Genomic DNA, 17,362 nt, shown 5'->3' on the forward strand with positions numbered 1-17,362 from the left:
GTGCAGCTCCGTGCAGTGACGGCAGAGAGCTCGCAGCAGCGCTCCGGAGTAGAACGGGTTTTGGTTTTCTTTTCTTCTTTTCTTTTTTGGCAAAAGCCTCGTGTCTAGATAAACCCAGCTGATTTTCCAGCGCTCCGAGTTGAGCCGGGAGTTTTTGCCTCCTGCAGCTCTGGGGGGAGATCGCTCTGGTCCTGGGGCATAGGCTCTGGATGAGAGGATCGGGATGGGGCCGGGGTGGTGAGGCTGGCACGGAGCAACGCCCGGCGCTGGAGCACAGCGAGTCCTTGACACTTTCTCCTCTTCTTCTCGGACAAGAAACATTGTGGAGCCTCAGCTCTCCCTGCAGCAGATTAATGCCTAAAATTACACACCCTAAACAGCAGGGTTTAATTACCAGAGCTGTGAATAGTTTAATTAGTTTGTTCTGACCTTGGAAGAAGGACCTGCCCAGCGCCTTAGAGCGACAGGAGAGCAAGACTTGTATTGCTTCCCAGAGACACCCAGCCCGCGAGGCCATGTCGTCCTTGTACACCAGGAGTAAAGAGTATACTCGCAGCAGGAAGGCTCAGTCAGATTCTCCCCCATCCTCTCCTTCCCCGATCGCAAAGACACTCAGAGTAAGCAGCTTTTTCCTTTCTGTTTTACACGGAGCCCTGCTCAGCACGTGCTCTGGGCAGAGACCGGTGGTGGCGGTTTGTTGTCTTACACCTGGAGACCCGTGTCTGTGGTTTGCTTTGGAACCAGGATGGCTTAGATGAAACTGGGGAAGGTGCCTCTGCAGCAACAGGTTTTAAGCAAGCTGCCAGAGCCCTTGGCTGGGATTATTTGCACTCAAGGCTGTAGGGAGTTGCTGTGACGATATTTTCCCCCCTATCCTGCTGTTCGCAGAGACATCGCTCTCCTGCTAGGCTATCGCTGGACGAAAACCTCACGGTGAAAATGAGGCAAAACCTGACCAGCCTGTTAAGCTGCGCTCTTCCCAGGAACGCTTTGATACTGCTGGTGAAACAAGGTTTGCGCTCCAGCTTCCCCCCTGGGGCTGTGCTGACCTGGGTATAGTTTAGTAATTTCAACGAGAACAAAAAAATGAAGAAAACCACCTGTAGCAGGAGGCAAGGCGAGGTGGTTGACTGGTCCTCCCCAGACCAGAGCTTGTGTCCCCATCTACCAAGGTGTTTGAAAATTGGGAACATTTCGTAATGGTATTGCTAATAGCTCCGGAGTCATATGAAGGGCTATCATGAAACTCTCTGGGTCTGTGTCGTTAGACAGGCGGTCGCTTCGCCATCAAGAAATATTATCATGCTGGAGTCAAAGCCCGGAGGAATTCGTTTTAAAAAGGCAGGCTAATTTTAGATGTAAGCATTAAATTAATCTGAGCACTGGTGTTTGCTCAAATCAGATATGCATTGTCTGCTCCTTTTGAAGTGGCAGATCTTGGTCTGCAAAAAGCATTGCCTGAAATATGTAAAAAGGGCTTGAACCCGCTGCCGTGGCGTTAATGGAAGCAATCCCTGACCTCAGGAACTTACCCTCAGGCTGCTGGTTGCCCCCCAGGCTGTTAACTGTTTAACCCAGGAGCAGGAGTCCGTGCTCTCCGGCGGTCTGCAGGTGGGGTATCTCTGGGGAGGTTTTAGATAATCTAGAACTATCCCCTGTGTGCTTAGGTGGAGTTTCTCCATCAGTTTTTACGGCTGTGCTTACTGTTCCTCACTAAATTGCTACAGAATTGATAACCAGCTTAATAGCAGGTGGGGAGCCTTTCCAATGTGCCCTTACTCCTAGAGTAAAGCTGAAAATGTTTTAATTTCTTTCAAAACCCAACATCAGTCATGTCTGGCGTACACAGACTGACTCATTCCCACCCCCCCAGCCCCCACCCCAGTGCATCTAGGCATATAAACAAGTGACAAACATCTTGCAAGAGCCGTGACTGCTGTGTTCACGGTGCGTGCCTGGCTGCTTTGGTGCACGCTGCCCAGAGGTGCTGGTTCCCTCTGTCAATAGCCACGATGGAATTGCAGGCTCCTGGGGCCCCCGTGGGTGCTGGAGGTGGTGGTGGGAGCTCTCAGGTGGGTAGAGAAGGGTGCCGGGTGGGAATGGGGGGGGGCCTGGCGAGGAGCTGCCCTCAGCTTCTTGTGGCAGTGGGATGTTGGTGAAAGCAGACAAGTGCGCACAGAAATTTTGGTGGTCCTTGCCGTAGCAATGGGAACACCAGCTGAGGCTCCAGTGCATCCATGTGGGAGAAGCTGGACGGGGAGTGCAGCAGCACCAGCTCATGAATCTGTATAGGAAGCGGCCCTGGCGCTATCTGGGTTATCCCTTAAAAGGCTAATTAGGGAAGGATTTACTTCAGGCTAAAACAGAGTATCTGAGTTAACTCTGCAAGACAACATAACTGCCGCGAGCAATAGTGATAACGGAGTGCGGCTTTCCATGGATTTGTCCTGTGGGCGTACTCCCCCACGCCTGCATAACAGCAGCCCTTGCCGCAGGGTGCCACTGGCCTTAATAAACCAGGTAGAAATGTGAGATCTTGGAGGCTTTTATCTTCCCATCCCGTCCAGATTGAGACCAGCAGACCTGCGGACTCTAAACGTTCCCAGCTGAGCAGAGGTGCAAAAACACATGAGCAGGCAGGGAACCTCACACATGGTACAGGCATGGAAAAAAACCTCTTGGAGAACCAGACAAAGCAAAGAAGGTTTTGCTTATTAAGGTATTGGTGCCAAACAGCTGCATTAAGATGTCATTTGCAAAGCATTTTCCTGTGGCATCCCCTGCTGCACTTGTACGGCTGCTTGTAATGCTCTTCCTTAGGTGTCATGATAATATTGCATCTGGGGGTTTCCACCTTTAATTGGTGGGATCTCCCCACATGCACAGCTGAGAAGGGCGAGCACTTTGCGGTGAGCTCATACAAGTCGTAAGAAAAGCAGCGGCCGCGAGCAGGGCGCGGGAGCGAAAGGCAGGTGCAGGAGATGCTGGTGCCGGCAGGGTGTTGGTGGTGTCAGGGCCCCTGAACCTCTGCAAGCCATAATACTGAATTTCACGTATTCACATGAACAGCCCAGAATTATAGTCACCAATATAGAAATAGCCAAGTAAATCCTGTTAAATCAGCCAGGGTAAGCATTGCTAGCTCCACCTTTCCAATTACTTTAATGAGGATGTTGTTAGAATTTGGAAGCTCAAATCCCTTTGCAATCAATTCAGATCATCCCGTTATTTGGCAAAGGCTTCCATTTTTGCGGCGGTGGGTACTTTTTCATCACAAGTTCACAAGTTTTGCCCCATACTGTAGCTTGAGTTTTCTCTTCGTCAAAAAAATATTCAGAGTCAACTGTGAATTACACCAAGGGTGTAATAGGCAACCCATGGTATGGAACCTTGAAAGCAAGGACTGAAATATTTTTCTTTTTTTCTTTTTTTTGTTCTCTTTTTGTTTTTCTTTTCTTTTTCCTATTTATGCTGGGCCAGTTGTTTTTTCATAGGAAACACCCTGTAGTTTGTGTTTAGGCTCATCCATCTGTTCATTGTGGTACTTCATAACCCTCGTGTTTCTCCACGGGATGCCGGTTCGGCAGGCAAATGAAAGCCGAGGACGCACACTCCCACTTTACTGCACAGTGTAATTGCAGCTTTTCAGCTGTTTCCCACCTATTTGTCAACCAGCTGTCCTTTCTTTTACGGACTGCTCCTTCTTTGTCTTGTCATCCGATATTTTTTTGCTGTAAAACAGACCATCAAAACTTAAAGCCCTCATCAGCATGTGTGGCTGCTGCTCACTCAGTAGTGGCTGCATCCCTCTGACTGCTGTCTCCTGGTGGTTGTTACTCGCTCCTCAAGAGGCTCTACGTAATTCTTGTTGTTCTGGCCATATTCGCGGTTTCACTACAAGGCTTTTCCCCTCTGATGTTAGGTCGCTCCCTCATTAAGCCACCTTCAGTGCTTATTACTTGAGCATTCCAGCTGAATTTCTGTCACGAAGGACTCGGCGATAAAGTTTTAAGTATACTCGGTGGTCTGTACCGATGGATTTTATTCTGCCTTTTATTGGAGTGTCTGAAGGAGCTGTGCCAAGTGGGATGCGGGAGCATCACCTTTTATGGGCCATATGTTTTCACCGAATCACTTGGTAGTAATACTTGAGCATAAAAAGCAATGGTTTCCAAATTGCCATCTCTGTTATCGAGCCTCCGTGTCGAGGCTGCGGTTGCTCTAAGCAGTGATTACCATGGCAGCAAATCTGGGTGCAGTTCTGGATGTGGGCACGTACGCCCAGAATCCAAAGCAAATCTTAAAGGGGAAAAAAAAAATCTAACGCACAAGAATATTAGCTGTCTGAGCTGCAAGTGGTTGGCATGCAAGTAAAAGCAGCGTGGGTTGGGGATGATACCTAAATAACGGTGTAGAATCTTAGAGGTCTGGGAAGGCGACCAAGCCAGGCTGCTTTTAACCAGGGAGAGATGCCCAGGAGTGCTGAGGGGTTGGTAGAAACACCTGATCAGATCAAGCCTTCGGAGAGGTTTGTGTATCGGTGTGCCCGGTGGCCGGCCTCCGCTCCGTGAGTGTTTCCACAACAGGTTTAATCCCGTTTCAGACGTTCCCGGTGACAGGTTTACTCTCACGCGAAGCAGACCTGTATGAATCTCTGGGCTTGCTGTGCTGCTGCTGCTGCAGACGTGTTGAGGAGCGTTCCGAACACATTTCTCCAGGAAACTTTATTTTCCTGGGTTTCCATTTGGCGGCTTGGACTTGTTCTACTTGCGATAAAAATGACGCTGCGTAAGTCGAAATGGGGTCAAATAAGTTGTCTCATGACATTTTCTATCTAATTTCAGGATTGCTGACTAGTTACGCAGTATTTGCAGGAATGATTGCCCCCTCTCCCATTAGCCAACGAAAAATGTGGGATAATGAAACTTGAACTTTAAGGCAATTAACCTTAGCCTGTGTTCTTTAGCACCCTGATTTGTTTCTCACTGGCTATTTCTCAGGCAACATGTTCTTTAGATGGGTATCAGTATGAAATCCTTCTGGGCTCTGTTTGTTCTCTGGTGGTTGTTTTTTTTGTTTTTTTTTTTTTAGTTTTCCTCTGTAAATGTCCATATCTGGAAGTGTTTCGGAAACTTCTGGTTGTTCTTAGGGCACCACCCGTTAGATGTTCCCTGCTGTGACTCAGTAGCCAGGCGATGCTCCTGTCGCTGCCTGCATCTGGATGTATAAATAAAATGGGTCAGAGCCCACGCTGTGACCCATGGAGCTCGCGAGTGGCTTGTGTCCCTGCGGCTGAACTTTCTTCTTCAGCTCTCCTCCCTGCCGAGGAACAGAGCAAATCGATCTGAGCCAAAGCCGTAGCAGGGAGTCTGGTAACCATTAAAGGATCTGAGTGGTCACGGGTGATTTTGTAACGCTGCAGCCTGTTTAAAACTCCCATTTTGACCCTCTACTGTGTGGTCAGTGATGGGCGCCTTTGAGGCAACTGGTGAAGCAGCCAGAGAGCAATCGCTTGTGATAGCTCATGTGTGGAACTGTTGCCTGCAGTGGGGCGGGGGGGGGGCAGGGGGGTGGAGGGGAACCTGAGGTTTCGCCAGGCTGTGAAAGGGGTGAGGGGAGAAGGAGGAAGAGGATCTTTAATTTGGATCAGCTCATGGTGCAGCCACAAACCCAGCATGCTGGCGCAGCTGAGACGGGGAGGTGCTGTGGGATGGGAGCGAGCGACCGCGGGGAGCGACGGGTGGAAGCTGTAGGCAGCCAACCGGGCTGCTGGACGGGGAACCAGCCTTTACTGGAGGCCACGATGGTTCCGTTTTACACAAAATGTACACAAAGCCGTAGAAAACAGGGCTAGAAGAGAGGCAAAGCTCGGCCCATCCATTCCCTCGGGGAACCCACCCCGCGCCGGGCAGGCACCACGTGCTGGCACTGCCACCCGTGCCAGCGGCACCTGGGCCTTGGGGAGCTGATGGGGGGCGGCTGGGTTGGGGGGGCGGCTGGTTTGCCATCGGGGAGAGTAGCTCCAGGTTCGGATCACTGCAGCTGCTCCGGAGCTTTTTCAGACTGAAGCAGGGAGAGCGGTGGTACAAGCTCTCTCACCGCTAGCAGCACAGGGTGCCCCGTGCGTGTGGGCAGGTCAGCGTACCTGACCCACCGTGCCCTGCAGATGCTGCCCGCGGTCGTGGGGATGCTGTGTGGGTGCAGGAAGGTGTTTGCCAGGTTTTGGGGTGCAACTCACACCGCAGAGTTGGCCAGTTGGCTTTAGGCAGCCTGGATCCTGGCTAGTGGCCGAATAGGTGTTGAAATACCTGATGATAACACCTGAAAATGTCCTGCTAGGGCGTTCGCAGGGGCAAGGAGGGTGTCGTTGCCTGCAGACCTGTGGCATTCTCATATTGAAGGAATTTATGAGCAGGTATCATCTCTGCTTGTGTCCCTTGGCCGTTTGGCTTTTATTTCGTCCAGTCTGGAGAGTTTTGTCTAAGATCGCGTTGCTTTGCAAAATTAAATTTTTCACCAATAAAATCTGAGCCCTTAGAAAAGAAATAAAATAATAATAAAAAAAAAAAGCAGCAAACCCAGGTTTCTGAATTGTGGCCTTCACTAAATTAAAATGCAATCCAGCCTGACGTTTTCCATGGCGAGCTTTATCCCCGGGAGACAGTGGTAATAAACTACAGCTGCTGCAAAGCCGGCGGGCACCGGGAGAGGCACGGGGAACTGAGGCACGGGCTGGCAGCCGTGCGGACCGGTGTGCAACTGCAGGACGTTTGGGATGGCAGGAGACGCCGTCGTCGTCAGTCCACCACAGCCGTATGCGTTTGTTTCTGATGAAATACATGCGAGCTGTACTGAAAACGACGTGATCTGTTGCAGCCAGCTGCCAAAGCCACTCTTCCATCTTGAAGAACCTTTTAATACTATGCTTCAGTAACAGCAGTTTTTATTAAGCAAAGTATATTGATTTATAGTTGCGAAAACATATTTTGCATCAGGCTTTGGGGAGATGGAGGTTATATGGAGGTGGTTTGGCTGCGCTGGATTATTAATCATATCAATGGGATTTTGTAATCCTTGCATTTGCACAAATGCAAGCTTGAGCTGGAAGGCAGCGCTATTCATCACGTCAGCTGTAGCTAACGGGATGCTGTAGCAAACCACAGTGCTCAGGTCAGCAGAGCAGCTTTCCGAGGGAGGCAATGACCTCAAAATAACTACCAAAAGCAGAGTTCAGCCAGACCTAATTATTCTGCAACCACTAGAAAACCAAACTTGACCCCAACCATATCTGAAAGACAACTGTGGCTTGAGGGGAGCGCCAGTCCGAGCTGTGCCTGGTGGGGATGGGTCCGAGGTGTGCCAGGCAGCCTTGCTCACAGGCCGTCCTCCTTCCAGCTCAGTTCTTGCTGTGCCGGCTCCAGGGGGACTCGTTCCTGCAGCAACACCGGCGAGGTTGTCCTTTGTACAGCTGCCGTGCATCAGCCCAGCCATGCACCTTTGTGCATGTACACAAACATGTACAGCCATGCACAAACCTTTGTGGTGTAGGAGCAGCGGAGCCACGCAACGGCAGGAGCATGGTGGCTTTTGCATATAAGAGGGAAAGAACTGACCCCAAAAGCAGCTGGCTTTATTTTGTGTTTAATTTCTAAAACAAACAGGACTCACCAGGAGGATGTTTGCTAGCACAAGAATAAAATTCAAGAGGGTCCTCAAGCTTCCCTTCTTGCTTAAGCAAAGGGAGGAAGGCAGGGCTGGAGCTGTGCTCCAGGATCTGGTTAAATGGTGGTTATTTAATCCTAAGTGTTGATCAGGATCTCTGAGACAAAACACACCAAAATAAATTCCTTGAGGACTATCTTAAAATAGCGCACATTTTCTTGAGGTTGGCCTGTTGGAGATAAAGTAGTATAAAGTGTTCCCAAAGCATCTGTTTTTTTCTTCTTTTCTTTTTCTTTTCTTTTTTTTTTTTCTTTTTTTTTTTTCTTTTTTTTTAAATGTAAATAGTAGACTTTTTCTGCCTCTGCTGGGTCAGATCTCAGCTGCAGAAGAACACAATTGGAAGCAATTAGGCCAGTTTCTGACTTGGCAAGAGCGGTGGCCAATCCCCCTTTTGGCGCTGCGTTTCAGGGCTGCATTTTATCTAAACCTTCCGCGAGGAATTTGGTTTTAATTATGCTTTACTGAACTCCCAACAGCTGTAAAAGTTTCTGTGTTTTTCGGGGAAGGCTTCTGCCCTCCGCAGGCTGAGCACATTTCTAAAACCAAAGCGGTGCGGCATTCCCAGCGCTGTGCGGCATCCCGGCACGCCGGGCGAGCACAGCCTGACCAGTGCCCAGCCGTGCCTCTCCCAGGGCTTGACCCGTGTCAGCACGGGGAGGATGGGGGGGCTCGGAAGAAAGGGTTTGTGCAGGGAGGAGCAGCCCCGTATGATGCTCTTTGTGCTTTTTCTCAGGTCCCGTCTCAGATGTCCTGTGTTTTGCCAGCGCACCCGGGCTGAATGGTCTCTGACCCTGTCTGGGAGGGCTGGGGAAACTGGTGAACCCCTTTGCTGCCCTCCACCACCCTCAGCACTACCCAAGTGTGCTGCCCACCGTGGGATGGCCGGGAGGAGCGGTGATGTGATCTCTCTGGTGAGAGGTCCAAGAGCTAAGGATCACCAGAAACTTGCGAGCACGCCTGCGTGCACTCCGTGCTTTGAAGTTTCCCTTTCACAGCCACCCCCTTGGGTGTCTCAGCGCTCTGCAGCAGGAGTGCCGGGGTCTGGGCTCGGTGCTGGCTGCCGTGCTGGTTTCTGAATCAGGACAGCCACCTCCAGTGCCTCGCTTTTCCCCGGGGACCTCCTCCCCCTGCCCCAAACCCTGCAGCGATATGACCCTGTTTAGATCGCAGGAAGGATAATTTTACAACCCGATGCTTCCCTGGCTGTTAATGTTTCTAGTCAGACTTTGGATCCCAATGGAAATGAAGGAGTCTGGGCAAAACTGATAGTGCTGTTCCAAATTTGCCAGGGGAAGAAAGAAAAAAAAAAAAAAAACCCAATGCGTTCCTACAGTTGATACAGCAGTTTCTCAGCATCCCCTTTTTTAACCTTAACAGATCGCACGGCGTTCACACAAGAGCAAATCAGGAAGGGAAAGCCCTTTCCTGCGCCAGCTTAGTGAAGTGCACGTTTGGTGCCTTGGCTCTTGTTTCCTTCTTTTTACCCCCAACTTCTGTTTCCAGGAGGGAAGAGGTGGCTGCTGAGCTGACAGTGCAGGTGCAGCTGGAAGCGTGGCGAGGGCTTCCAAGGGTGCTATGGCCAAACGAAGGGCAGAACCGAGCCACAAAGAAGCTGCTTTCTACTGAAAATCTATCTCTGCATGTCCTAGTGGCCTCTGAAAATGCCTCTGAGCAGGTAGCAGGGATGTCTCGGTTAAGCACCTTGTCCGGTGTTCGCGTGTAGGGCTCACGCTTCCCCCCTCGGGTACCTCCTGCACCGCCCAGCCACCTCCCAGCAGGACGAGATTTTAGTCATCATTTTGTTTAACTTGCTTCCTCGGGCTTCAGAGCCTCCCTTTGTGGTAAGAACTGTCACCTCTTTTAGTTGGAGCCTTTTTTCAAAGGTGCAGAGTGGAACTTTTTTTTTTTTCATTTAGAATGTTTTTTCTCCCTCCATCATTACTTAAACACAAAAAAACCCCACCTGAATAAGCTGGTCCTTGAAATATCAACACAAACACTGGCCTTTGTGCAAAACACAGGAATATATTGAGCCAAAAACTGATTAAAACCAAAATAAATAAATTTCCCCTCTTTCCCCAAAGGTAGCAGCACATGGAAGAAGGATCTACTGATGAAAACTGTTCTGCAACTTTCCTTATGGCAGGGACACTTCCAACAGCTGCCGTAACATCTTGTTCAGACTCTGCTTCCCAGACCTCAGCTTTTTTCCAGTTCTCCTCAAACTTAATAATCTTTGTCTGAAGGGTACCACGTTTCACTGAAACCACATGGAGAGAGCACCCGAAAATTGAAGGGTGAGGGAAAGACACCGGCTTTCCCAGTAGCTGCAAACACAAAGATTTCCTGTGGTTCCGTCCCATTTCTGCAGGACAGTGGGGTTGGTTTAGGGCAGAGATGTGCTTTACATGAGCCTAAAGGGAGAGAAAGTCACAGGAGACCAGCAAGTACTGGGAAATACCCGGATTTGGGCTGGAGGAGCGTCGCTGGTGCTGCGTGCTGGGGCAGCCGCGGGCGGCTGCGGGGCTGCTCTGCTCTAACGCTGCCAGCAGCAGCGATGGGGCAGGTCCTCCCGTCCCCTCTGGTACTTCTCATCAGACACAGAGGTGACTGCAGTCCGACTAATTCATCTCTGTATCCGTCACAGGCAAGTTTTAGGTACAATAAACCTGGGGGGTTTCCCCTTTGCTGTTCCCAGCAGCTGTGTTTAAAGTGATTCCTTTCTAACCGCTCCCTCCCTTTGCAGAAGCGCGCCCCTGCTCTTTCACCAAAGATGCATCAAATCACCAAAATTCCCTGCCTAGGGAAGATATTAGGAGGAAAAAGGCAAGAAAATGTTTTTTCCCTCTTGCCGCCCGCACTCAGGCTGGCTTGGGGACTGGCCCAGGTTTTGTCCCTTGGTTTCCACGTTGCCTTGCCCAGCCGTGCGTGGACTTTCTCGGCGCTCTTCAAATACGATAGCAGGTGTGCTGGCTGAAATAAATGCAGGCTTGATATTAAGTGGATTACTTGACTAGCCCTTTGTCATTGTAAGAAAAGTCGTCACTGAAGGGGATTAGCATAAAGTGCACAAATAACTTTCAACAAGAGGCTTGTTAATCACTTCCTAATTCCCCTCTCCCACTCAACAGCGAGGGTGGGTCACTGGGCCAGAATGAAAAGGGAGCCGTCAGGCAGCTGAGGGTTGTAAAAGGCAAATGTCGAAGCTCTGCTAACAAAGGACCGTGGAGACATCAGCCGGTGTGTTTGCAGCCGAAAACGGGCAATCTTTCCCTTTCCGACAGCCCCACGCCAGAGGCCAGCCCTATGGAAACTGCTCCCAACTTACTGGTGTGGGGCTTTGGACAGAGTGGCCGAAGCCACGGCTGTTCGGGCAAGTGGGCAGGTGTCCCTGTGACAGCAGCAGGCGGCTGCCGGGTGTTTGGCCTCATGAGAAGCTTCCCAGGGAGCAGCCAGCATCACTTGTGGGAGGGCGGCGGGGCTTAGCTGTGGCGGAGAGCCATCTGTGTCGCCCTTGGGTGGTTTCTCAGCTGTACCATGCAAAGGAAGCCTTTGGTGCGTGGAGAGAGGGTTAGAGCAAATAAAATAAGATGGGGCTGGGCCCGCTGCCATGGCTCAGAACCCATGCCAGCACCGGGACGGACTCCTGGAGCTTTGGTGATGGGCTGGCACCCAGCCCTGCCCCGAGAGCCCGGCTGAGGGTGGCCCTGCAGGCACAGCTCTGGGGAGAACATGCTAATTAATAGCAGGGTTTGCTCATCCTTTTGAGCTTTGCATTTAGCACCTTCAGCTGAATGTGTTGTCCATCCACGAGGCTTCAGATGTGCCAGGTTTCTTCAGTTAATTTCTTTTGTACTGGCCAGATCACTGTGTCTCATGTCGGAGGGCTGTGTTGCAGAGCAAGCGGGGACTGCAGATTCCTTGGGGAGGCTCCTGTCTCAAGTCATGATGAGGGTTGCATTGGGGCAGGATGAATTAAAATCTCAATTACTAGGTGTATGTAATAGGTAGCCAGGTCCCTGCGTCCTGGCTAGCAGAGGGCAGCGTTGCTGGCAGCCTGGGCTTGCTCTGGGACTTGCCTCTGGCTTTGAGTGGAGAGATAGCAGGGTCACTTCTCCATGTAATGGGGTGACTTAACTCAGCTGCCCAGTGTGTGCTCCCAGATACCTGCCTGATAGTCAGAGGCATCATCTGGGTGCCAGGCAGGAGCAGGAGGTCTGAAGTCTTCAAACACTGGGGTGCCAGACAGGCAGCAAATCTGCTGCCCAGCAAGGTGTTTTAGCACTGGGTTTAGTGGTGTATCTAGGCAGCGCAAACTCCGGCACAAGCATGTCTGGGCAATAAAAAAAGCCTGACCCCTCGTCTCCTCTGTGATGTCCTTGTGTTGACTCTTGCACTGATTAAAAAGGATCTGGGGAAATAACTGGTAGCGCCTGCAGATGGTTTGTGCTCACTCAGAGAAATGTTGCTGCTAATAAAACTAGCAGGGGAATATGGGGCTCAATTTCCAGATCAAGGGACTGAAAAAGATTTCAGCTGCACCTTGAGTTTGAGTAAATGTCTGCCAGATGACGAGGAACCTCGCGGAGGAGGTGGCAGATCAGTGCGGTGTGTCCCCCAGGACACCTCTGCCATTACCATTTCATTTCTGCAGCTGTAGGAAAGAGCTGTCCAAATCCAGAAAACTTTCCTAGAAACAGTGGTTCACCACAGCCGGCCCCTGTAGGGTATTCCAACGCCAAGGAAAACTGTTCTGCAACCTCCTCTTGTGCATTCATTGGCCCAGACCATCTTTGGTTTATACATGGCAGCGGCTACAGCAAAGGCAGCGCTGAGGATGGCACGGCGGGGATGGGGATGTGGGGATGGGGATGTGGAGATGGGGATGGGGATGTGGGGATGGGGATGGGGATGGGGATGGGGATGTGGGGATGGGGATGGGGATGTGGAGATGGAGATGGGGATGGGGATGTGGGGATGGGGATGGGGATGTGGGGATGGGGATGGGGATGTGGAGATGGAGATGGGGATGGGGATGTGGGGATGGGGATGGGGATGTGGAGATGGGGATGGGGATGTGGGGATGGGGATGGGGATGTGGGGATGGGGATGGGGATGTGGAGATGGAGATGGGGATGGGGATGTGGGGATGAGGATGGGGATGTGGAGATGGAGATGGGGATGTGGGGATGGGGATGGGGATGTGGGGATGGGGATGGGGATGTGGAGATGGAGATGGGGATGGGGATGGGGATGTGGAGATGGGGATGGGGATGTGGGGATGGGGATGTGGAGATGGGGATGGGGATGTGGGGATGGGGATGGGGATGTGGAGATGGAGATGGGGATGTGGGGATGGGGATGTGGAGATGGAGATGGGGATGGGGATGTGGGGATGGGGATGTGGAGATGGGGATGGGGATGTGGGGATGGGGATGGGGATGTGGAGATGAAGATGGGGATGTGGGGATGGAGATGGGGATGTGGAGATGGGGATGTGGAGATGGGGATGGGGATGTGGAGATGGAGATGGGGATGGGGATGTGGGGATGGGGATGGGCATGGGGATGGGGATGTGGGGGTGGGGATGGGGATGGGGATGGGGATGTGGAGATGGAGATGGGGATGGGGATGTGGGGATGGGGATGTGGAGATGGAGATGGGGATGGGGATGTGGGGATGGGGATGTGGATGTGGATATGGAGATGGGGATGGGGATGTGGGGATGGGGATGGGGATGTGGAGATGGAGATGGGGATGGGGATGTGGAGATGGGGATGTGGGGATGGGGATGTGGGGATGGGGATGTGGAGATGGGGATATGGGGATGGGGATGGGAAAAGAACAACCTACCGCGCGCATCAGCCAGCGCCTCTGGCCTTTTGGCTGGTGTGCAGGTCCTCTCCCTGCCTCGTGCAGCGCTTGTTGTCCATCCCCCGGCCACAGTGAAGCTTTTCTTCCTGGGGCAGGTACTTGCCCATGGAAACAAGTTTGTGAGTTCCCAAAGAATGCGCAGCAAGCTCTGCGTGTCATGGTCCATTAATCCTGCTCCCCCACGTCATGTATAGGGCAGTGATCAAAGGCAGGAAGAATAATTTGATTTAAAAAGGAAACAATAGATTACTTTGGGTTCAAAGGAATGGATTTCAATTCTGGAAACTAGGATTTGGAGGACAAGGTTCAGTGGGTTTTAGGTTAGCAAAAGAACAGAAATCTTGAAATGCTTCAGAGAAGCTGAAGCAATTGAAAAGGTTCCGGCAGGGATTGGTGATTCCTGGTTCGGGCATGGGGAGCAGTGCGGATAGCTTTGGTGGGAGCTAGGTGCTGGTATCAGAGGTAGGAAATTCCCGCTGTGTGGTGGCTCTGCAGTTGTCAAATTGAACCTTTAATTCTCCCCGTTATTAATTCGCTTTTTCTTTCTTTTTTTTTCCTTCAGCATGAAAGACTTTCCAGGTAAGAATTTTATTTTTTGGAGTATTTATTGTCAGAATGTTTTGGTACGGCTTTGGGGATTCTCTGTGCTTCGAATCAACAGCATAAGCTGAATCTGGTACCGGCCTTTTGGTTCTTACTTTAGCTCAGCTGCTGGGCCAGTTTGCTGTTATCCTTTGCTCCCCAGATTATTTAACAGCTGCTCTGCAGAGAAAAAAGCCCTCAGTGCCCTATGGGAAACGGAGCCCATTCCTACTGTGAAGACGAGAGCTCCATGGGAGATTACTGCCCGTTTGGGGGTTGGGCTGATACCCACTGGATTTTTTTCCCAGTTAAGTCGGTGGTGGCTGCCCGGCCGTCAGCAGCGATGCCCTGCTGCGGGGTGGGGGGTGCCTGCAGCCCCCCCAGCGCCTGTGCTCCGCCGGCTCTGCCAAGCCCGAGTCCCGGCCGGTCGGGCTCATAGCGGCTGGCCCAAAGGGACGGCGGCTCCACGGCGCTCCGTCTTCATCATGGTTTAGGTTGGAAGCAGCTACGAACCCTACCACCAGTGACTCCTACAGCGATCGTGCCTCCAGCCGCTCCAGTGCCTACACCCGGAGGGAGAACCGGTTAGCCGCCCTCAGCAGCAGAGCAGAAGAGGAGAGTAACAGGGACTATAAAAAAGTAGGATTTTTTATATGTATTATTGTCACTGCATGCACCTTAGAAGCTGCCCATTGCTGCAAAAACCTGCACCGAGAATCCTTGGGGAAAAAAAAAAGTTAGTTTCCATTTTCTCTGTTTCCATTGCTTTGGGAAGTCACACCAGCCTCTTTCAAATGCACCAGCCCTTCAGAGGGTTGAAAAAGGACAAGGGGTTAAAGGACACGGTGCCAAGTCAGACATCGAGGGAGGGGATTGAGGAGTCAGGCTGGAGAAGTGCTGGGAGGGATTTGAAAGGAGTAAGAGAAGATACTGTTGAGTATGCCGGCATGGCTCAAGCATGCATATTCCCACAGAATTATTTTTGCTGCTATAACCTTCCAGAGTGATTTTTTCTATAATCTCTGAAACTTTCAACATAATCCTAGAAAGACAGTGATACAGACTGCCGTGCACAGCTAGTGTCAATGCAAAGACCGTACGAAAAGTAAACAGGTTAAGATGACCTGAATTCTGAAACAACTGATGCTGAAAAGCCTTGCACAGTAAGCGGCAGCCCCCTCTTCATGAACATCTCTGGCCAGAAGAGACAGGCGGTGTGCCCACTTTGTCCTCTGACAGGGGTGGCAATTCCACTGGTTTGAAGGAATTGAAGGGGAAAAAATCATTTTGGAGTGGCCTGAAATTGCCCTTCCTTCTCATCCTCTTCAAACTAAAAGCACACAGGCAGCTAGGGTGTGTTGTGTTGGCGAGCGCAACAGAATCGTAGGTTCAGATACAGCCAGCACGCACAACTTTATTATGTTTGGTGGTTTACCTAAATTAAAAACATCCCTTTTCTTTGCCTCTTGGCTGTGTTTAAACACCCTACAAAATTAAACAGCTGTTTTCTTATTTCGTATGAATTATAAAAACACAAGTAGAGTATCCAGACTAGCTCTGTCTGCCTTTCTTCTAATCTCCGGGCATGGGGGAGCAAAGCAAACCGCACAGCTGCTGCTGGGCGCTGGGGACAGGCTGCTGGGTGCTGGGGACAGGCTGCTGGGCGCTAGGGACAGGCTGCTGGGCGCTAGGGACAGGCTGCTGGGCGCTGGGGACAGGCTGCTGGGCACTGGGGACAGGCTGCTGGGCGCTAGGGACAGGCTGCTGGGTGCTGGGGACAGGCTGCTGGGCGCTAGGGACAGGCTGCTGGGCGCTGGGGACAGGCTGCTGGGTGCTGGGGACAGGCTTCTGCTGGGCACTGGGTGGTGGGGACAGGCTGCTGGGCGCTAGGGACAGGCTGCTGGGCACTGGGGACAGGCTGCTGGGCGCTGGGGACAGGCTGCTGGGCACTGGGGACAGGCTGCTGGGTGCTGGGGACAGGCTGCTGGGCGCTGGGGACAGGCTGCTGGGCACTGGGGACAGGCTGCTGGGCGCTAGGGACAGGCTGCTGGGCGCTGGGGACAGGCTGCTGGGCGCTGGGGACAGGCTGCTGGGCGCTGGGGACAGGCTTCTGCTGGGCACTGGGTGCTGGGGACAGGCTGCTGGGTACTGGGGACAGGCTGCTGGGTGCTGGGGACAGGCTTCTGCTGGGCACTGGGTGGTGGGGACAGGCTGCTGGGCGCTGGGGACAGGCTGCTGGGTGCTGGGGACAGGCTTCTGCTGGGCACTGGGTGCTGGGGACAGGCTGCTGGGCGCTAGGGACAGGCTTCTGCTGGGCACTGGGTGCTGGGGACAGGCTGCTGGGCGCTAGGGACAGGCTTCTGCTGGGCACTGGGTGCTGGGGACAGGCTGCTGGGCGCTAGGGACAGGCTTCTGCTGGGCACTGGGTGCTGGGGACAGGCTGCTGGGCACTGGGGACAGGCTGCTGGGCGCTAGGGACAGGCTTCTGCTGGGCACTGGGTGCTGGGGACAGGCTGCTGGGCGCTAGGGACAGGCTGCTGGGCGCTAGGGACAGGCTTCTGCTGGGCACTGGGTGCTGGGGACAGGCTGCTGGGCACTGGGGACAGGCTTCTGCTGGGCACTGGGTGCTGGGGGCAGGCTGCTGGGCACTGGGGACAGGCTTCTGCTGGGCACTGGGTGCTGGGGACAGGCTGCTGGGCACTGGGGACAGGCTTCTGCTGGGCACTGGGGACAGGCTTCTGCTGGGCACTGGGAACAGGCTGCTGGGCGCTGGGGACAGGCTTCTGCTGGGCGCTGGGGACAGGCTGCTGGGCGCTGGGGACAGGCTTCTGCTGGGCACTGGGGACAGGCTTCTGCTCGGAGCGGGGCAGCAGAGCTGGCTCTGCAGCCGCCGAGGAGCAGCCTGGTTAACTGACATCTTTTGTTCCATGTTTCAGTTATATGAAAGCGCCCTGTCTGAAAATCAAAAGCTGAAGTCAAAACTGCAAGAAGCCCAGCTTGAGTTGGCTGACATCAAATCAAAGCTGGAAAAAGTAGCCCAGGTAAGGCAAAAACCAGCTCCTAGGCTGGAGAAACCGAGCACTGGCCCATGACAAGCCAACACTTTTTCCACTATGGGCAAGGATTTAGCTCTTGGGAGGGAAGATGCTACAGAGGAGACGGTTATTTTTCACAGAACTAAGTT

General features: G+C 52.5%; 1 protein-coding gene across 1 annotated transcript in view; it reads left to right on the top strand.

Annotated features, from left to right (window-relative positions):
• PPP1R12B (protein phosphatase 1 regulatory subunit 12B) overlaps positions 1–17,362 on the top strand; it is a 124,331-nt gene that overhangs the window by 92,480 nt on the left and 14,489 nt on the right. The window contains 3 exon segments of the mRNA XM_040616460.1: positions 14,159–14,175; positions 14,673–14,817; positions 17,115–17,219. Of these exon segments, the coding sequence (XP_040472394.1) occupies positions 14,159–14,175; positions 14,673–14,817; positions 17,115–17,219 (267 nt within the window).

Source organism: Falco naumanni, chromosome 17 (assembly GCF_017639655.2).
Source record: "Falco naumanni isolate bFalNau1 chromosome 17, bFalNau1.pat, whole genome shotgun sequence".
NCBI classification, from domain to species: domain Eukaryota; kingdom Metazoa; phylum Chordata; class Aves; order Falconiformes; family Falconidae; genus Falco; species Falco naumanni.